Source organism: Sinohyriopsis cumingii, chromosome 3 (assembly GCF_028554795.1).
Source record: "Sinohyriopsis cumingii isolate HCF-2022 chromosome 3, ASM2855479v2, whole genome shotgun sequence".
Classification (NCBI taxonomy): domain Eukaryota; kingdom Metazoa; phylum Mollusca; class Bivalvia; order Unionida; family Unionidae; genus Sinohyriopsis; species Sinohyriopsis cumingii.
The window spans coordinates 85,973,422-85,996,548 of record NC_142963.1 but is presented as its reverse complement, the minus strand read 5'-3'; the positions used below and the strand labels follow the sequence as shown (position 1 = coordinate 85,996,548).

Sequence of the window (23,127 nt, the reverse complement as noted above, 5' to 3'; positions counted from 1 at the left end):
CCAACACCAGGCCGACCAGTCCTAATACTAACCTCCTAATGCTGAGTGCCAAGCGAGGCAGCTATTAGTACCATTTTTCTAAGTCTTTGGTATGACTTGGCCAGGGATTGAACCCACAACCTCCAGCTTCCCAGACGGATGCTCTAACCACTAGGCCACTGGAGCGGTCACATGCTTTTTGTAAAATATGCAGTAAAGACATTAAAGTGGTGGTGTCGAGCATGTATCATCTGGATGAACACTTCAGGACAAAACTGAATGAAAGAAATTTTGAAATGAAAAGTGTGTGATTAAGATTTTTAATGTAGCTTTTAACAATTTTTCAGTCATATTGCTATGATGTATGCAGTGTGGCAGTTTATAGTGATGTCTAGCACTGGGGCATCATGCCACAGACATGTAGCATCATGCCCCACCCAGTCACATTATCCTGACACCAGGCAGACCAGTCCTAACACTAACCTCTTAATGCTGAGCGCCTAGCGAGGCAGTTGTTAGTACCATTTTTGTAAGTCTTTGGTATGACTCGACAGGGGTTCAAACCCATGACCTTCCACATCTGAGGTGGACACTTTAAGCACTATGCTACCGAAGCAGTCTTGATATGAAGAAGGGAGCATCCATCAAAATCTTCTTTGCTCAGCAAAAGCAGGAACATGATTGTGTTATTAAATAAAAAGAATGAAATAAGAGTTTCAGAAATGTAAATAATTATGTAAATATGTGTTTAAAATACTTTGTGTATAGCATTTGTTGTTTCAAAACTGTTGATCTTATATAATCTATGAATACAATTTTTCAGGTAAGTTTTTTTTTGGTCTTTGTAAGGTTTTTATTGGTCTGGTGTAAAGGTTTTCATCTCAAGGGGTTGACACCTATGCCATTGTGTTGAAGTAGTTACACGTGGGTAAATAGTATATATCAAGTTTTTCTTTGGTTAAACGTGAAGACTTAACATAGTGCTGAAGTTGTTACACATAGGTAAATAGTGAATATAAAGTTTTTCTTTGGTTAAACATGAAGACTTAACATAGTGCTGAAGTTGTTACACATGGGTAAATAGTATATATCAAGTTTATCCTTTATTAAATGTGAGAGGCTATCATTGTTGTGAAGTAGTTACACATGGGTAAATAAAGAACATCAAATTTATCCTTGGTTAAATGTGAGGACTTAACATTGTGTTGAATTAGTTACACATGGGGTAAATAGAGAACATCAAGTTTGTTGCTGGTTAAATGTTAGTGCCTACCACTGTGCTGAAGAAGTTAAACATGGATAAATAGAGAACATCAAGTTTGTTATTAGTTAAATGTTAGTGCCTACCACTGTGTTGAATTAGTTACATATGGGTAAATAGTGAACATCAAGTGTAATCTTGGTTACATGCAAGGACATACCATAGTGTTGAATTAGTTACATATGGGTAAATAGTGAACCTCAAGTGTAATCTTGGTTACATGCAAGGACATACCATAGTGTTGAAATTGTTGTTCCACTCCTCTAATGTGTAGTCCATACTGGCAAAAGATACAATGGGTGACATGTAGCCCTGCAGTGCCATGTCTCTATGAAGACGAGCAGAACCTGCTATATTGTCCAGAATCAAATGGTGCTTACCTGGTCAGAGAAGTAAGTGCATTATGTAACTATTATGTAAAAGTGCAGATTTGTTCAAACATAAAATCAAAGGTAGTTCAGAATTATCATATTTTGTAATTAATTAATGCTTCTCAAATAAGTAATTGTATATTTATTTATGATTAACATTCTCAAAAGTATTTTAAATGAACATTTCATGGTCTTATCATGAAAGTAACTTACATAGCAGTAATACATCAGTCAAGAGGTCATTTAAGTTTCCAAAAATAAATTCAATTCTGTTCCCCTGGGACAGAACCATTTTACATACCTGATCTCTACTTTGTAGTGTACAGTAGCCACTGTAGACATTATTTATCATGCAGAAAAATGAAGTTCAAACTGAAGTGATCTTGTTAATGTAATGATGACATCATTTTTCTCTTTACAATTTAACTTCAATAAAAAATTTTAATTGAATTATAATTGACAATACCTACCATAAAAGCCACAATTTTTTAAAAACCCTACGACTACTGCATGTAATGAGTTTTATTCAGGACTTTAAATTATTAGGACTTGTTCCTGTAATTCCTGGATTATTTTGGGATTTAATTCACAATATCGTAAGTTCTTTTTTCTCATTTTCACTTTGTATTCTAGGAAAAACAATTATTTGTTAAATATTACAAAGCTTGTTGTCTTTCACTCTTTTCTGTTATTTATTTTAAGAGCGTAGATTCGTAACAATATGAAAATCCATGAATTCAAGTAAACGGCACATTTTCTTCCATCTTTGGTGCTGACTTTCTTTGCTGAAGGGTGTTTTAATGGCTGAGCTTGGTCCTAATACTACTACATTGGAGTGTGACACCTGGGATGAGTAGGATTCTTACCTGCTAAGGAGGGGAGAATGGAGTAAACTCAAACTCTTGCTTTCTGTTCAACCATAACACATGATGGTTCATTTATTAAGAACACTGAATAAAGTTGCAGTTCATATTCATGACAGAATACTATCACTGTCTTGCGGTTCAGTTTGGTATATTATAATTTCACACAAGGTCATGGTATACATTAGCACTATACTAATCATTCATTATATTATTACTTCTTTCAATGAATGAAAATTATATAAGATTTATCATATTTGGATTTACTACATTGCGACTGTATTGCTCCAAGAATGAAAAAAGTTTTTTATTTTGCAGTACATAGCGTGTCATGCTGTTGCTCATAACAATGGTTCAGAAACTGTGTTATGCACTGTTACAATATTACCAAGGTAGACTGTATGACAAGGCAGTCAACACGTGTACATACCAAAGAAATAAAGAAGAGTAAACCAAACTTAAATGACATGATGTATAAAAATTAAACAACAGGGGCTATAAACACACTGAGTATGTATCATACAGTCTTAAATGGTCAACTAGAACTTGTCATTAGTCAAATTATCAAGGATGCCAGTCACCAGCAGTGATACTCCCTAATTTCACTAACTCAAAACATGTCGACTATACCAGCTAACAATTATTCGAAGAAGAAAACAAAACATAGAATCATAGAAAATTTTAATGTTAACTCACTTGAAAAATTTGCTAGTAATGCACTGAATAACAAATGAAAAAAATCGAGACCAAATTGGGTGGCTTGCAAGAATTGTGTGCATGTATATTTCACTCCCTAAATGCAGGTTATTACAGTGCATTGCTTTTGTGGAAGATTGTAGCTATCTTGCTTTGATGAAGGGTATATAATGTAATTGAAGTCACCATAAAAGGCCAACTTTGGAGGACCAAACAAATACCCATTAATGCAACAGCAACATTCAAGCACTTTATACATAATTTTGGCCTTTCTAAGAAATATTCTTTCATGTATTGTTAAAACCTTTAAATTATTCATTGCATCCTGAAAAATTGTCTATACACTGATATAGAATTAAATGGCAAGCCCTCTTTTGGAGTCTTAAAAGTATTATTATGTTTGAATTAGAAGTATTATCCCAAATTATATTACAATAGACCAGATACGGCTGAATATAACTTTTATAAAAGACGACCCTATACTGAAGAGGAATGTATGTTTTAATTTTCCTCAGTAGCCAAAGATAAGAATTAACCTTTTTTGAAACATGTTCAATGTGAATAGACAAAGTAAGATTGTTATCTATGAATACACCAAGAATTTTATCATAAGAGGTTATATTAAGGCTCACAATGACAAACAGAACCTGGAGTTTGTTGCTATCTAACCATGCATTTTTGTTTTGTTGTAAATAGTAAGGCTTTTGTTTTTCCTGCATTTATGATCTTACTGTTTTTCTTGCACCATACTTTAAGTTTGCTGAAAACAACTTATCATTTATTTTCAAATACAATTTGGTTTTATCCATCTCAGACAGTGTATTATCATCTGCACAGAGGTCAGTGGAAGTTCCTATCTTAAGCAGCAAGTTGTTGATAAATAGAATGAATAACAGAGGTCCAAGGATAGAGCCCTGTGGTACTCCATAATTAATATTTTTACTTTCAGAAGATGACCATTTAAAGATACATTTTGCACTCTATCCATCAATCAATAAATCAATTTAGAGAGTTTTCATTGCATTGATAGATTTTCAGTTTTTCAAGCAAAATTTCATGTTCCACAATATCAAAAGCCTTATGAAAATCAACCATAATGGTGCCTACAATTTAATAATAATAATAATAATAATAATAATAATAATAATGAGGACTTTGTATAGTGCCTACAATTTACTCCATTATCTAATGGTTTCAGCCATTTATCAATCACAGACATAAGTGCAGTTTCACAAAAGTGATTCCATCCTCAGCCAGACTTATTATCACGAAAAAGGTTATAAGTATTTAAACAGCTGAGAAAAGAATCAAGTAACTTTTTTCAAGTAATTTGGAAAGACAAGGAAGTATAGAGATGGGTTTTGCTTTATTGCAGCTAAAGTTTTGTAGGAGATCCTGCCTGGCTGTTGTTTTAAAGGGGCATGTTTGTTTACTTCTTATATGAAAAGACATGTCTAAGTATCTAAAGCATTATTAATATCTTCCATGGAATTTGTTTCAGATCTTCTAGGAATTTAACAGTATCAAAGTTTTGAAAAGATCTATAAGTAATGGATTTATGGATGTTATTTTTCTTTGATCTGCCAATGACTTTTTGTTAGAAAAATTGCAAAGTGGTCACTTAAACCAATTTTTGAAACCATTTACTTCCAAAACATTTTCTTTTTGTATTAGTATAAATATGGTCTATAATTTTTGTTGTTGGAGGTAGATGTTATTCGATTGGGTTCATTTACTAGTTGCTTCATACCTAATGAAGCAATAAATCCATCCAATTCAGTTGTATTTGATTACTGAGAAGGTCTCTTTTTATACTATTTAGAATGTAAAATTCATTTTCTTCTTACGATATTTGTTTTATTTTAAGTTCAAAGCATTCACACCAATCAGTGTGTGATGATGGGGGTCTGCACACAAAATACACCTAAGTAGGGCTTAGCTTTTTCTAGAGTAATCTGTAGCCAAATGGATTCTGTTTCCTGTATTTCTAGGCATTCCCTTCTTTTAATAACAGTACCAGTTCTAACATACACAAGGAGCACACCTCCTCCTGCTTTCCTATCCCTATGATTAGGTTAGTCAGAGCCACTGATAGAGAAGAAATGTTCACCCTGATTTTCTGTTAACATTGTTTCAGAGAGTCCAAATAAATGGATATTATTATTTGGAGAGGTTAGCAATAACTTCACTAGATCCATCTTTCCACAAATACCCTGAATATTGAAATGACCTATGTGTAAACCCTTACCAGAAATTCCTAAATTCATGAAATTTACACAATTTCTGTCACAGGCACTCAAGAAGTCATTAACAGTATTAAAACTATGATCACAATGATCATTACTACAATTATCATTACTGTATAAAACATAAGTTTTTCTTTTCATTACATTCAACTTCTAATCCAACGAAGTTACTACTTGTATTTACACTATGTATTTACACTATGTAAAATACAAGAACTTAGCTCAGAAGCATTTACACATTCATTGAAATCAGAAACACTACAACAGCATTTATTATTTTTATATTCACATTTGAATTGACAGCTACACTTGAATATGTAAAAGTAGCCAGTAAACTTCCACATTTAGAACACAGAGCTATCTGCAATGGGATCAAAGGATGCTTGCTGTATACGACAGTCCTTGATTAGTCCTCAAGCTGAAGAGTCTACTTGTGGAGTTGAGATGGCCTCATTGCCATCTACCTATTCCACAAATCTAATGTGAGCTTTGCCTTGTGTTCAAAGCCACCACACTGATAGCACTGAATTGTCCATTCTTTGCCTGCATTCCTGTAGTGAATGTTTGGTCTCCTCACAGTTATCACATCCCTGAGTGTATTGATATGGCTGACCATGGTGTCAATAGCTATCTTAACTTTCATTGGGTTTATAGTGACTGCTGAAGTTTGTAATACGGCTACAAGATGAGACTATATGAATGACTGCATTTATATTATTTACCAGTTTTCCACCCCTTTGGGTGGAAATTATCTCTTTTTCCCACTAAATGTTGCATCACTTGCCTTCCTCATCCAAGAAACTCATGTAATTGTAAACAATATCATACTCCCATTAACATGCCAGTCTTCAGATGACCTCACTGGTATCCCACACATAACAAATCTCCCTGGGGGCCATCTCACACAATGCAACATGATAGCTTTGATGTTGCTTATGGATGTGTGTCAGTAACTGGTTATATAGTTCTTCAAAAGGTTCTAGATCAGTCCCTTCACTGGCATTGTTCCTTCCAATACAGAGGACAATTTTTGTAAACTTGAAGAGATCATACATATATCTTCCAGTATCATCTCTTTTTTAGTACCTGAAATAGCATGCTTTATAACACAGTGCCTCAGTCCTGTGCTGTTAATTTTATGTAACATGAAATACCAATAAGGAGGATCTTATCCCTGGTTGTAGAAAGCAAAGTATTATGTTTGCTTTGCATTGATATAGACTGTCTCTATGGTGGGTGGTAGAAAGCAAAGTATTATGTTCGCTTTGCACTGATGTAGACTGTCTCTGTGGTGGGTGGTAGAAAGCAAAGTATTATGTTCGCTTTGCACTGATGTAGACTGTCTCTGTGGTGGGTGGTAGAAAGCAAAGTATTACGTTTGCTTTGTATTGATGTTGATTGTCTCTATGGTGGGTGGTAGAAAGCAAAGTATTACATTTGCTTTGCATTGATGTAGATTGTCTCTATGGTGGGTGGTAGAAAGCAAAGTATTACATTTGCTATGCATTGATGTAGATTGTCTCTATGGTGGGTGGTAGAAAGCAAAGTATTACATTTGCTATGCATTGATCTAGACTGTCTCTATGGTGATTTATTAATCTTAACTTTATCAATACTGTCTGAGTCAGTGGCAGAGTTGGAAAACTGCATTGGGTTTTCTTTTGGCATACTTCAAGTTTAGGAGCAATGGTTTGTGCTAATAGTCAAAGGTTTCTCTCTCTAGGCAGCTAATTTAAGCTTCTCATTTATTAGCTTGTCAATCTGTTTTTGCATCTTACCCACTTGCTTCTGCAGTGTTTGTATAAGTCAGCAGCAGGTCAGTATTACACATACATGGACAGTGGCTAAGGAGTTAGAGTCACCTGAGTGCTATTACTTGCAGTAACCCTAGAAAATGGGTTAGTTCTCTCATCAGATAATTCCTGTTTTCCATGACTACACCCTCATTCGAATCCACTATATCTAATAAACATGTGCAACTGAAACTATCCTCCCTTATAGGGGATTTTAAAAGATCAGTGGCCATTCTGATGAAGTTCTAATCTTTCCATTTCATTGACCCTAAACTTATCACCTCTATTAGGCTTTCAACACAATTAAAACTTAGTACACATTTTAGTCCATCAGCATGTGCTGCAGTAGTAAACTGAGCTGAAGCAAAAGTGAATTCCATCTTAATTTATTCCAGGAACTGACGGAAAAATCCTGTTGTGAAAAATGTTATTGTGAGATTGGATGAATTTAAATGGTGTACATTGTAGATGATACCCTCTAAAATACCCTCTCGCTGTACAACTGAGGAATTTAAATGGTCTACATTGTAGATGATACCCACTAAAATACCCTCTCGCTGTACAACTGATGAATTTAAATGGTGTACATTGTACATGATACCCTCTAAATACCCTCTCGCTGTACAACTGATGAATTTAAATGGTGTACATTGTACATGATGCCCTCTAAATACCCTCTCGCTGTACAACTGAGGAATTTAAATGGTGTACATTGTAGATGATACCCTCTAAAATACCCTCTTGCTGTACAACTGAGGAATTTAAATGGTGTACATTGTAGATGATACCCTCTAAAATACCCTCTCGCTGTATGACTGAGGAATTTAAATGGTGTACATTGTAGATGATACCCACTATAATACCCTCTCACTGTACAACTGATGAATTTAAATGGTGTACATTGTACATGATACCCTCTAAATACTCTCTCGCTGTACAACTGAGGAATTTAAATGGTGTCAATTGTATATGATACCCTCTAAATACCCTCTCGTTGTACAACTGAGGAATTTAAATGGTGTCAATTGTAGATGATACCCTCTAAAATACCCTCTCGCTGTACAACTGAGGAATTTAAATGGTGTACACTGTAGATGATACCCTCTAAAATACCCTCTCGCTGTATGACTGAGGAATTTAAATGGTGTACATTGTAGATGATACCCTCTAAAATACCCTCTCACTGTACAACTGAGGAATTTAAATGGTGTACATTGTAGATGATACCCACTAAAATACCCTCTCGCTGTACAACTGATGAATTTAAATGGTGTACATTGTAGATGATACCCTCTAAAATACCCTCTCGCGGTACAACTGAGGAATTTAAATGGTGTCCATTGTAGATGATGCCCACTAAAATACCCTCTTGCTTTACAACTGACATGTGTTCAATAGCATTATATAAAAGATTTATGATTAAAGTGTTACTTATAGAGCCCTTGCCTACATAATCACCTGCATATGACAGTGAGGTCAAGGAAACCTAGTCAAATGATATTTATGATGATCAGACCATGACAATTTATAAAAGACGATGGAGGATTTCAGAACTTTATAGGATGATGATGAATTCTTGGGTTTTTTACCAGATGACATTAGATAGTGGCAGTCATGGGATACTGTGAATCACACCAAAAAAAATCAGACATATCTTTCATTACTTATTTGTAAGACGTATGGAATTAATAAACATATTATTATGGGATATTATGAATCAGATCATTCTGACCTAGTTTATACCGATATGTGGCCTATAATTGATTTCATTGATTTATCATATAAATGGATCTAAAATGTCAAGCATTATGTATTTTAAGGATTTAATTAGGACAAATTGTACATTGTCAATTTATTTGTGACATATTCTCTTCAATAATATCATTGTATTTTACACTGGTTCTGTTATTTTCCATCTATCCACCCACCCACCCAATCAAATCCTTGAAATAGATCATCATCAGAAGATCTCCCCCTCCATATTTTGTCTGTAATCACATCTGGCTGGTTTGTCTGTGTGTTGCAATACAAAATAGGCCAACAGTCTAAATGTATGCATAAAATGAAGTACAGATGAGAAAATTCATAACTATGCATTCAAACAAAATTGATTTATCTCTTATTAATCTTATTATGTAATTTTGCTTTCTTTTCATGAAAAGTTTCCTTCGTCTAATTTCATAGTTACCTTCTCTGCATTCTGAACCAACATAAAATACAAAACTTTATCAAATTTTTGTTTGTCTACATGTATGACCAATAAATGATTAACATATATTAATCAAAACACTCACCTCGAACAATAAGACCTTCCCCATCAGCCCCTGTTTCATTCAGCGGTTCTCCCACTCCCAGAGAATCATCATTCAGAACACGACGATGCACCTATGAAGAAGGAAAGCTACATGAAATTATTTTTTTATGTGCCCCTTAACAGAACAGTGCAAGCCAGCAACAAAGTTTGGTAAAGGGACTTACTGTAGAATAAAACTTTTCTTTTGCAGAAACCCATTTCTCCTTGAGTCACAATTTACTTGAGCTTTGACCTTTGACTACAAAATGAATAGGCCTCTCTAGTAACTTAAGTGGAAGCTCTCCAAAAACGTTGGTCAAGGTACATTGGCTAGAACTAAAGTCATTATACAAAACTTTATCTTCTTTCAGTCAATCTGAAATCATTAGACATCTTTCTTATCCAAACTATCAGCCCTCCGCAAACATTGATGATAGTACATGGTAAAGAACTATAAGTTCTTATGCAGAAAACATTTTTCATTTTTTAGCCACAGGGACCTTGATCTCAGACCCTTTTATCACATAATCAATAGGCTTCTTTCTTATTCTAGCTGTAAGCCAGCCCAAAAAGTTTAGTCCAGGTTTGTTATGTAAAATTAAAGTTATTGTGCAGAAACCATTTTTCTTCTTCCACTTAGAGTAACATTGTTCTTCGACCTTTGGCCCCCAAAATCGATAGGTTTCTTTCTGAGCCTACAAAAACATGTTTAATCAGGTCTGTTATGTCAAACTAATTTTGCTGTGTGGAAACAATTCTCTCCTTTCAGCCACAATGACCTTGACCTTAGATGTTTTGAGCCTAAAATCGATAAACTTCTTTCTTACCCGAGTGCAAGCTGTCCACAAAGTTTAGTTTGGTCCAAGTCGGTGATGTAGAAAAAAAGTTACTGTGCAGAAACTTGTTTTCTTCTTTCAGTCACAGTGATCTTGGCCATTAACCTTTTGACCAAAATCAAAGGGCTTCTTCTTTACGATAAATGCAATCTATTTACAAAACTGGAAATGGTTTTGATGGTGAAGAACTTTTTAAAGAAGAGCGAAATGATCTGGATTAGGTTTGGTGGTAAGACAATTTTTAAAATTAGATTTGTTCTGCCATGAATATGTTCGTCATATTAGTTAAAACCTGCCCTTTTGACAAGCTGGATGAACCTTTCAACCCCATGGCAAATTTTTTGTCCGTTTATTTTATCTTCAAGTCATCAGGGAAAATATATGTTCATACATGAGTAACAGTGTAAGCCAGCCTATACAATGCTAAGGGATGGAGTAACAATGTAAGCCAGCCTATACAATGCTACGGGATGGAGTAATGATGTAAGGCAGCCTATACAATGCTAAGGGATGGAGAAACAATGTAAGCCAGCCTATACAATGCTACGGGATGGAGTAACAATGTAAGCCAGCCTATACAATGCTAAGGGATGGAGTAACAATGTAAGCCAGCCTATACAATGCTACGGGATGGATCAACAATGTAAGCCAGCCTATACAATGCTAAGGGATGGAGTAACAATGTAAGCCAGCCTATACAATGCTACGGGATGGAGTAACAATGTAAGCCAGCCTATACAATGCTACGGGATGGATCAAGTGTTAAAGCGGGAAAACAGATTTAAAAGCCCTAACTGTTCATACATTTTGGATTCAATGTTTTTGTGTGTCTGTACATCTATTTTCAATCTCACCATAAGCTCCAAGCTGCCATCACTAAGACTGCTGCCCCCTTCAGATCTGTCAGTCAGCACTGTCAGCTGCACATTCTGCGCCATATCCTTTGATCAAAAAGAAGGAAGCAATTAAGTGTTCATAATTCAAACAATGTCAATAGATTGAGAATACTGCAGAGGCAAAAGTATGACGGTTAATTTGTAAAGGAATGGCAAATTTTGAATTTATATCTTGAAATCTAAGTTACTGTAATTTTCTCAACATACATCAACATTTTATTCCAAGAGATGAAGAAGTACAGCATATGTGTTGGTAGCAGCCAATAAATATTATTCTCCATATCCCAGGTTGTGGCTTGAAGGCTTAAGGAATATACCAGTATGTCTTAGAGTTGTGAAAATTCTATTACTTATTATCAACAAATCTAAAAAGGGGTGATATGAATTCAACTTATTTATCTGGGATCACAGCTAAGCAGAATCCCTCTGTAACTGTACTTGGTTTATGCCCACAGCTGCATGAAGAACTCAGATGGCATCAGTCACATACGTGCTCTAACAATGTGAACTATAGCAAAATCTGTGACAGAACATCTAACAAATAAACAGTCCTCATTCTACTTGTGAAACAAAGCTATCTTTTGACATTACCCTCAAAACAAGTTGACAAATTATTCAAACAAGTCCTTGTTAACTGTCTCCATTCAGGAAATTAGTATTGGTTTAACATTTACAATAAATTAGAAATAGTAGCAACCTTTCATGTTATCAGTTCCAGGTTCGTAAATAAATGACATGTTTGTGCATTTGTTACATTATAATGAATTGCTTTAAATTTACTGCATCCCCAATTCTTTCTTATATAGAACCAGATCTCATTACAGGGACCAAGATCAAACTGACTCAAATTTTTGTTGTTGACATCATCACTGAAGGATTCTAAAGTATAAAATTGAAGTGGAATGAATAATGTGTTGAAAATTACGATTCTGAGCTAAGACAAAACACAAAATTAAAAGAGATCATTGCTGATCTAATCAATCTTTATCCAGAATTTAACCTTATAGTATGGTCTTTCTTGAATACATATACGACAGTTATGTGAATATATGCTGGTTATGTGCCTAATATATTAATAAATATTCATTAAACATCTTTCCATACCGATTACATAACTTTGTGGGATAGCTTATATCAATGAAAAAGGAAACTTTTGAGCACCTTGAAACAAAGTATATAAAACAAATGGTCATAGGGCAAAATTGTGATCTGAAAGAATGAGATTTACTAATAATGCAATACTGCATATAATATTTTTTGGAATAAACAAGGTGATACTGTGAATGATGTGTAAGTAATGTACACAATAGTACACATCTCCTGGTAAACTCTGAATGGCCTGTAATTTATCAAGTGTTTATTTACCTTACCTTTATTCATGATGAACAAATCAGAAAATATGCACATACAAAAAAATAACAATAAAACAACCACAGTCATTTACAACAGTTTACTAACATGGTAACTAAACAAGAGCTGGTCACTGCTCTGTGACATATGGCAGTCATGCTGATTTCATCTTTACATTTTTGTGTTTGCCACTGTTGGGACACAGAAAACGTTTTTTTCTAACATGCAGACAAGTCTTGGGACTTACAAAATAATAATTATATTTTTTCCTGTACCAAGATTTACCATCATTACGGTACTATAATAGGAATGTTCAAGAGTCTCAATAAATTTATGAAACAGTGATTCAGACTAAAAAAAATTTAAAAATCATCTTATTTTTATTGTTGCTCTAAATAATGTATAAATCCACAGTAGTTAAAATATGGTTTCTAATTTCCTGCATGTCAAGTATGAGTTTTTTTGGTCTCAGTGTTTCATGACAACAAGGTCAGGTTTTCAGTAATATGAAGTACATGAATGGGATACCAATCCATTGCAAGTACACTCCTAACCTAACACCTGTATCCATTTACAAGTTCAACAAGAGTAGTGCTATACACCTTGGTCTGATTAAATTAACAATGAGATGTGACCTGGTCACACAATACTGTAATCTACCACTAGGCCATGATATCAAACTCAAAATATTCCACTACCTTAAACTCCTTCTCCAAGTGTACCCTACCTGTATGTAGATCCTACTGTTGACAGGATAATAGTTCCCTGCAACTTGTTCTGTTTGATTAAATGACCAGGTCTCTCGGTAATCCAGCCTGAAAGAAAATTAAATTATGGATCAAGAAAAACTATAGGTATAACTAAAGAAAACGTATACCATGTTGAGCAATTTGTTCATGTAAACATACACTTGCTACTTCCACATCACATACTTACCCAATAATGAGTTGAATTTATACTAAAAGAAAAAGCGAATAGTTCTTCTGAAATTAAGTTTGATGATTTATCTTCTGATTATGACTGTATCATAATAATTGCCCACTGAACTTAGACACAAAGACACAGTGATCATATTCAAGAGGGCTCTCAAAACTCACTTATTTCAACTGCAAGAACAAATTTAAAGACCTAATAATGTTTCTTACCTGAAATATTCTCAGCATGTTTTTATTTTTTAATGTTTTTCTAATTTTATGTTGTTTGTTTTTGTAATAATATTATTTTTTTCTTATCTAACAGGTGTTGTCTAATGTTGTAAAGCGCTTAGAGCTTCTAAAGATTAGGCGCTATACAAAGTCCTCATTATTATTATTATATACACTTAGATAAAAACTGCAATAGTTGGATTAAAAATTCTGTCCTCCAGCTGTAAGTGTAAAATAGCAATAACTTGTCCACAAAAATCATGACAACACAAAGATTTGTTTATGTGGTCATGTTTAGATAATGACCATAATATGTACAAAGTTTTGCAACGATTCATAAAAAAGTGCAAGACAAACAGTTGGATAAGTTGTACTAGCATGATTGTGCATGAAGCTATAAGAGAAAAATAGTGTTGTGCACTGCTACAAGACAAAAAATAGTGCCATACAATGCTAAAAGAGAAAACAGTGTCATACACTATATTAAGCTACAAGACAAAAATAGTGTCATACTCTGCATTAAACAAGATAGTGTCATACACTGCTAAAAGAGAAAACAGTGTCATAAACCACATTAAGCTACAAGACAAAAATAGTGTTATACATTGCATTCAACAAGATAAAATAGTGTCATGCAGTGCTAGTAGACAAAACATATTGTTATACACTACATTAAGATCAAGATATAAAACAGTGTCATACACTGCATTAAATGACAAGACAAGACAGTAATATGCACTGTTAGTAGAAAAAAATAATGGCAAACACTACATTAAGCACAAGACAAAAAAAGTGTTATACACTGCATTAACCTATAAGACAAAAAAATAGTGTCATATACTGCATTAACCTACTAGATGAAAGACAGTGACATACACTGCATTAAGACACTAGACAAAAGACAGTGACATACACTGCATTATGATACTAGACAAAAGACAGTGACATACACTACATTAAGATACTAGACAAAAGACAGTGACATACACTGCACTAAGACACTAAACAAAAGACAGTGACACACTGCATTATGATACTAGATGAAAGACAGTGACATACACTGCATTATGATACTAGATGAAAGACAGTGACATACACTGCATTAAGATACTAAACAAGAGTGACATACTGCATTAAGATACTAAACAAAAGTAACATACACTGCATTAAGATACTAGACAAAAAAGTGTGACATACACTGCATTATGATACTAGACAAAAGACAGTGACATACACTGCATTAAGATACTAGACAAAAGACAGTGATATACACTGCATTATGATACTAGACAAAAGACAGTGACATACACTGCATTAAGATACTAGACAAAAGACAGTGATATACACTGCATTAAGATACTAGACAAGAGTGACATACACTGCATTAAGATACTAGACAAAAGACAGGGATATACACTACATTATGATACTAGACAAAAGACAGTGACATACACTGCATTAAGATACTAGACAAAAGAGTGATACAAACTGCATTAAGATACTAGACAAAAGAGTGATATACACTGCATTATGATACTAGACAAAAGACAGTGACATACACTGCATTAAGATACTAGACAAAAGAGTGATATACACTGCATTAAGATACTAGACAAAAGAGTGATATACACTGCATTAAGATACTAGACAAAAGAGTGACATACACTGCATTAAGATACTAGACAAAAAGGTCAGTAAAAAAAATTGCAGGATGAGCATGCTATTTAGCAAGTTTCATGGCAATCCATCAATATATGCAAAACCAGCTGCACTAATGAGATTGTTTGACACACTATATTAAACTACGAGATCAAAGTAAATATAACAAATATACTGTGGATGCAACATTTTTTATATGTGCACCTTTATAACCATAATATTTGCTAAGTTTTTCATGATACAAGTTTTAGGAAACTTGTTCTGTGAGCTTCTTCCATGGGCTTCAACATGTTTTCTTATTGAACACTAGTAAGGAAGTTAATTTTTTCAAACTACTAGCATGACAAATTAATTATCCATTTTTTCTGACTACTAATCCCTAATGCAAGGTTGTTTGTTGAAAAGGTCTATTTACCATCAAAGGGTCTGAACAAGCTGCCAAATGGAAACAATAAATGAACAATTATTACTTGTTCTGAATTCTATGCAGTGTGTTTGTCAACTGCATACACAAAATACATTTTGCATTAGATGTAAATATTTCACTCTGATAGTTCAAAACATACTGCAATGAGTAAGGAATAAATAACAATCATGTGATAACTGGTTCCACATGGCAAGTGGTGTAGAACCTATAAACACCCAAATAGCCCATTCCACCAAACATACATCTTATGTACGATACATCTTACAAAGCTATAGCCATATTACCATAGGCACTATTCAACTGTCTTAGTCTATTATGTTTATATTCATCAGTCTGCAAGAGAAAATAATTGAAAAAATAAATAAAATGGCAACTGTGTTACTTTGATAACCGAAGTAAGGCAAGCTGGCTTCCAGCAATGGAAATTGTTATTTAACAATTACAAAGGCATTGACTACTGCAACCTACATAATAACTGCTGTCATAAACATTAAAATCAAACCAAACAATTTATTACTTCCCAAAATGACATTTATCTTGAAACAGTCAATTAGGAGTAAGCATGGCATGGGCAACATCAGTTACTATGACGTCCACATAGCTTTGAATAGATAAAGGCATTTATGACATTTTGAGACAATGAGGAGTTATTTTCATATTGGGAGAAGTATTAATTGGCATTGGGGGGATGACATACTTTTGAACTTTTTAGCCATTATTCAAAGTGAGCAATATGTTCACATAAATCTACTCAACTTCTCCCACATCGCACCTCTACCTTCAGAATGGAAATGAGACCATATTTAAGAAAAAAAGCACACAACTCTGCAAAAAAAGCATAATATGTACATTATAAAGCAACCCAATGAAAACAGCAAGATTAGTTGCATTTACACAATTCTATCATACAATGCATCCTACTGTAAGTCAACAGGGTAGTAACTGTTACAAGAAGAGGCTGAAGTAGGCCTGATATCACATACCAGAGTGACTGACACGTGACAGTTTGTGAATGCAAATTCACACATGCACTGTAGTGGGAAGAAGAAAAAAAATTAAAATACTTGCAACATTGCCTATTAATGCTAGTATCATTTATCATTTTTACTAGACAATATATATATATATATATATATATATATATATATATATATATATATATATATATATATATACATACATACAGTATGACCCCGCTATAACACAGTAGTTGGGAGCCATAGAACCCAACCATATTATAGGCCAAACCATATTATAAGAAACCAGGTCAGTTAGCTCAAGAAAATGATGCATGTACCCCAAAAAATTGCAGGGGGGTTATGTAATAAATGCGGGCAGTAAAATATGTGCCTCATTGGCACAGTTACCATCTTAAATCGATGCATATTAAATGAGAAATACATCTGTAGTGAAAACAGAGAAGGCATAAATAATAGTTTACTTTATTTAGAGAACCACGAATTGGAACATATACGTGAATACTGTTTATATATACATGTCTAATGTATAGCATGAATAGAGTATCAACACCATGTACCCACCCGTGAATCTCATCATATACAATGAATCCAAAATACAAGTGATTCCATCGAAAATAAGCACAAACAGATTTAAAATATTCAATAATTTTGTCACAGGTCATAATGGTCTGAATTCAGTGGAAAAACATAACACAATCAAGTTTCGAATGATGAAGCACATTTACTTTTCAGTACATCCCAAGTCAGTGAAAGTTAGTTTGCATTTTAACTGCTGTTGGTAGCGTTCATAAGCATAAACTTTTTCCCTGCAAAAAGGAAACTTTCACGGCAGAGTTAACATGTTCCAGTCACGTTTGAAAATGCAAAAATCCATCAGATTCCATTACTTTTATTTAAGTTTGGTACTGACTTCCTTTGAAGAAAAGTTCTTTGTTTTTATTGAAGATTGTAGTCAGCTTTCTTTGATGAAGGGTGCATCTGCTATTGATGTCACCAATAAAGACCAGCTTTAGAGACCCAAACAAATGCCCATTTTTTATTGTGACGGCAACATCAAATAATTGTACTGCATGATTTTTTCTTCTCCATTTGCTAAGCACATTTTCATAACAATTGATGTTTCAAAGGTAATCTGTTTCCTTGGAAATTTCAGCAAACTTATTTATCTGGATACCATTTTAAAAAGGAATTGGCCATTGTTTGAACTAGTCTAGTTATCTGGATACTACTTTAAAAAGGAATTGGCCATCATTTGGACTAGTCTAGTTATCTGGATACTATTTTAAAAAGGAATTGGCTGTTGTTTGGACTAGTCTAGTTATCTGGATACCATTTTAAAAAGGAATTGGCCATCATTTGGACTAGTCTAGTTATCTAGATACCATTTTGAAAAGGAATTGGCCATCGTTTGGACTAGTCTAGTTATCTGGATACCATTTTCAAAAGGAATTGGCCATCGTTTGGACTAGTCTAGTTACTGTTCCTCCCTGCCTATTGAATAAAATAATTAGAAATTTTTTTTGTAATAAAAAATTTACATTTGTGGTAGCAGTGTGTTGCTGCCTTCCACGCATGTGTCAGAAATTTAGTAAAGGGTCAACGGACGATAGAGACGCAGGTGTTCTGGTCTGATGACAGGGATGATTACAGGAAATATGAGTGTTCTGAAGGATTTAATTCTGAGTGAAAGGAAGAGGAATTTTACTTACCATCCACATACAAATGCCAGTCTTTGTAAATACATTAATTACTAGAGATCAGCCGAAAATCCGACGAAAGATAGATTACGAGATAATGCCTTGTCCAGTTGATCTCCATTAACAGAAATGTCAACAACAAAAAAGTAGATATCTCACAACATACAGAACTCATGCTAGATGTCAGGATAAGCAGATTATGATATAACAATGCACTGTTTCGATGCTTTGTCAATATGGATAAAGAATTTGTTTATGTAACAACAGATAAATTTCAGTGCATTTTTATATCCAGTTTGCGGCTTCCTTTCATGGGGCCTCTAAGTTTTCCTCTCTAAACCAATGGTTATATATACAAGCTTAAACAGCCAACAATGTCGGCAATACAAAAAATCACCAGATGGTATATTTTGCCACCAATAAGGACATAAAATCAAAGTCTGCGACACTGGTGACACCCTACGCAATCCCAAACATTTTATATGCTATTTTTCGTACTTTTAAGAAGAAAAAAACTATTATTCATAAGCGATCTCTTCTCCAAAATGATAATAAACTTTGTACATTTCTTCTTACTTTAAAGAAAGATTTTGTCTTCATAAATGAGAAAAATACATGTATATGAAATTTCGAGAGCCACACCATGACCGTGTTATATCCAAATTCGGGTTATAATGGAGTGTGCTATAGCGGGGTCACATTATGTGTGTGTGTGTGTGTGTGTGTGTCTGTGTCTGTGTCTCTGTGTGTGTGTGTGTGTGTAGTGTAAAAACTGCCCACTACAAAAAGCACCGACATGTACCAACTGACAGTAAATCTCCTATTCAGACCCATCAAGACTGGAGATTACGAAAACAATTCACTACTTACACTCTTTTCAGAATTTCTCTGCCATTTGCATCAGTGTAGAATGTCTTGTCCGTTTTCAGTTTGGTGTTATATCTAGCAATGACCTCTTTGCCATAATTATCCCTGAAATAGAAATGTTTATGTTCTACTATTTCATCCAACTGGATACATCTATATGCAGCATGACAATCTTTGATCAAAAGGACTCTATGAAATACAATATTTTTAACTGTTAGACCTAAACAGGAGCAAAATTAAGTTTTGCCAACCCAACCCCTCAACTAATCTTGGACTAATTGTGAATTATATATATATGTGTGTGAGTGTATGTATAGCGGGCATAACTATGGAGAAGATGCATTGGACCATGATGATAGAAATAATATAAATTAATGTCTGCCAACACTTAAATCAATTCATCAGTGGCTGTGGGACAAGCAGCTCACAAATATAGTGTCCTACATATATATAACATCTGCAAAATGTGCATGTTGACCTCATGCCATGCTTCAACGGTCTCCATGGAAAAATGTTTGTACAAAACATGCGCATATACATACAGGATGGATGGACTGGCCTAATGCTATATGCACCTGCATTATCATGACTGCTGCATAAAAATTTTTGTGCTCTTCTGATATGAAATAGCAAATTTTTAAGTAAATTATGTTTATCTGAGAAGGCCTACCAAATCACACCATGTTAGGAATATTAGCCTGCTACCTCGTGAATCCAACCCTACTAAAAGATGAAAAATCGTCTTTCCCTGTCAATATTAAAAGACAAAGGTCAATAGCTCTTATCCATTACTTCCCCTTAGCACCACCTGCTGTTGCTAATTTTTATCTGAGCAAGATTCTAATAATGCTTGCATTGCAGGGTGGTTGGGAGGGTTTTTAAGTAATAATAATAATAATAATGATAATAGACAACACATATAAGATATAAAACATATAATGATATGATTACAAAAACAAACACCATGAAATTAGAAAACATAATGTGATTAGGTTACTATACTCTGAGAAACATAATTTACTTAAACATTTGCTTTTAAGGGTTTTTAAGTAATGTGATTGGGTCTCTATTCTCTGAGAAAGATAATTTACTTAAAAGTTTGTTTTTTCCTTCAAAATATTCCTCAATCACATTATGTTAGGAGAATAAATAATAGGAGGAAGGGATGCTGAGCATCTGACCTCTACCTTTTGGTATCATTGATGGGAAGAATAGCTGAATTCCCCCATGTCAGTGCTAACCCATTCTTCTTATTACATAAGCAACACAGCCTGGGGTCACTTGACTTGGCTGACAGCAACCAATTCTTGGCAACTAGGCCTGGTTGTATAAGAAGGACTACCGAACAATCCAAACTGAACAGAAGATAGTTCAGGTCAACTGAATGGGCATGTAGCTCAAGCTATCAGGAAGCATGTCTTGTATGATAGGAACTTTAGTGAAGCATGAACAAGAGGTTCAAACTTGCTTGAGTTGAGCCAAGTTAGAACCCAAGAAAAATTCCATTTTGGAATCAATGCTATGGATTTTGGTTGCTGGAGATCAAATTGTCAAACAGATATGAGATATATTTATCATGTCCAATGTCACATCTGCCATGATGTCAGAATGTGTCTGAGATCACAGATCCCTGAGAATGTGAACAGAATTTTGCATGGCGGCTGCTCTCGACCTTGCTATGGAAGAAAGTGATCAGGGACACTGATTGACTACCAACATATGGTAATCTGTTCTGGGCTACGAATTCTGATGGTATATTGAGAACCACCGAACTCTCAAGTCTGAACTGTTGAAACTAAAGCTATAAATACATGGTCTACATGAGAGTGACTTTAGCGATGTGTAGGCCAGAAGTTTGATGGGGTTTGAATTTAGCCATTATAAAAAGCCCTGACTGGATCCCTTTATAGACAAATAAGGGATATGGGTCAAGATCTGATAGGTCTCTATCCCACCCAAACATGTTGTCATGATGCCGGAATGTGTCCAATATCATAAGGCAGTAGCCTTTGGTAGCGATTGGGGTCCAATGTTTCTCCTCCAAGAACAGAACCAGAGAAAGTTGGCCAGTTAAGGGAGAGAGATCTCCACAAATGAAGGTTTGAATTGTCTGACTCACAAGACTGTCCTGGTAAAAGCCATGCATGTAGAAGAAGAGGGCAGTCAATTCAGGCTGGCCGGAATCTTCCTGGGTGTATTATCATGGGAAAAATAGATCAGTGATACAGGTCTTGTGGCCTCAATGAGGGGCTATTGTTGTCATCCTGCCATTCTGATCCCATAATTGTAGCACCATAGGACGGGTGGCAGACAACCCCTCCCAGATGGATGACTGCATCTCACAGCCCAAGCTGCTGTGTCTGGAACTGGGGAGACAAAGGTGGGTAGCTGTTGACTCCACCTTGTCACCAAGTGGTTGATTATTGGATGCCCTTGAAGTGTGTAAATCCGAGTGATGACCAATTGATGCAGGGGTCATTCCATGTGAAGGACCTGAACTCTTCTGGATTGATTCTTGGTGAAGCCACTGATGCAGCCAGAAGGTGTCTGATTTGTATGTTGAAATGGAGATTGTTGCACCCATCACAGAAAATGCCAGATCAGAACACAGGGCAAATGGTCTGGTACCTCCCTGTTTGAGGATATAGGTTGCCACCACAGTGTTGTTGGATTGAAAGAGGTCTGTTTTGCTCCAGGACTGATCTTTACAGAAATGAAAGGTACTGATGAAAGCCTTTCTTTCTATAATATTGATGCATTGAGGCTATTCCCCAGGTGTCACTAACAATAGTGAAGGTCAGCAGCAGGAGGGTACTCGCACCATGTGTGCTGGCGGCAGTACTTTACATTATTTCCACCTGGGCTTCTTCAGCAGGATTCCAATGGTCAGCCAGCCTGGATTGACCCACTGACATGGGAGTGATTGAATTTCAGGTGTGATCATGACTGCTTGATTAAGACGATGTAAAACGGGGTGCCAATGTTCTGGCAAGGCCCGCATAATTATACTGCCAAGCACACTGTCGTATAATAGCCGAGGAGTTGAAAGAGATCTCCCGATGAAATCCAAGTCTTGATGGAAACAAACTCGAAGAGTTTGATGATTCTGGGAGTGTGAGCACAAGGGGATGTGCCAGATTCTGGATGGTTAATAAGTCTGTGCCCAAATGGATAAAATTCTGGGATTTACAGAGGTCTGCTGTCGATGTAGATGAAGTTGCCCAGAACAGGAAGATGGTGGAATCCCTTGTGTGAGTGAAAGTGCAGGGGTTGATGATGGCTGAAGGGAAGAAGAGTGAGTTGATGATGGTGTGGCAGTAAGCAGAACCTGGAAACTAGCAATAGACGGGGTGGATAGGGATGTGGAAGTATACATTTGTCAGATCAAGGCTAATGGCATACTTGCCCCATCTGACAGAGAGGCGGAATTACATTCCCTTTCCCATCCTGAATAGGGTGAGGAGACCCCAGTCGATGATGGGCCTTCACCTGCTGTATGTATTCCAAAAGCAACAGTCTTAAGTAACTCACTGGAGAATGTGTCCTTAGCACAAGCTCCTGTGCCTTTTATAAGCGACCATATCCTCTGTTATTGAAAGGCATCAATCTCCTGATCTGATGGTGAACGGGCAAGGTTGATGAACGAAACCTGAAACCCCTCCGACTGACCTGGATCAGCCCCCACCTCTTAGGAACCAGAGAGGTCCAGAGAGCTCAAATCGGTTTCATACAGACACTGTACTGCTGCATGATAGGGGTCAATGAGGG

At 35.3% G+C, this 23,127-nt stretch overlaps 1 protein-coding gene across 1 annotated transcript in view; it reads right to left on the bottom strand.

The window, feature by feature from the left end:
• LOC149803237 (lysosomal alpha-mannosidase-like) overlaps positions 1-23,127 on the bottom strand; it is a 99,534-nt gene that overhangs the window by 5,839 nt on the left and 70,568 nt on the right. Inside the window, exons 19-23 of the mRNA XM_089952879.1 lie at positions 19,363-19,464; positions 13,312-13,399; positions 11,193-11,279; positions 9,504-9,594; positions 1,475-1,620 (exon numbers count right to left, since the gene is read on the bottom strand). Coding sequence (XP_089809005.1) covers positions 1,475-1,620; positions 9,504-9,594; positions 11,193-11,279; positions 13,312-13,399; positions 19,363-19,464 — 514 coding nt within the window. The remainder of the gene's footprint in view (positions 1-1,474; positions 1,621-9,503; positions 9,595-11,192; positions 11,280-13,311; positions 13,400-19,362; positions 19,465-23,127) is intronic.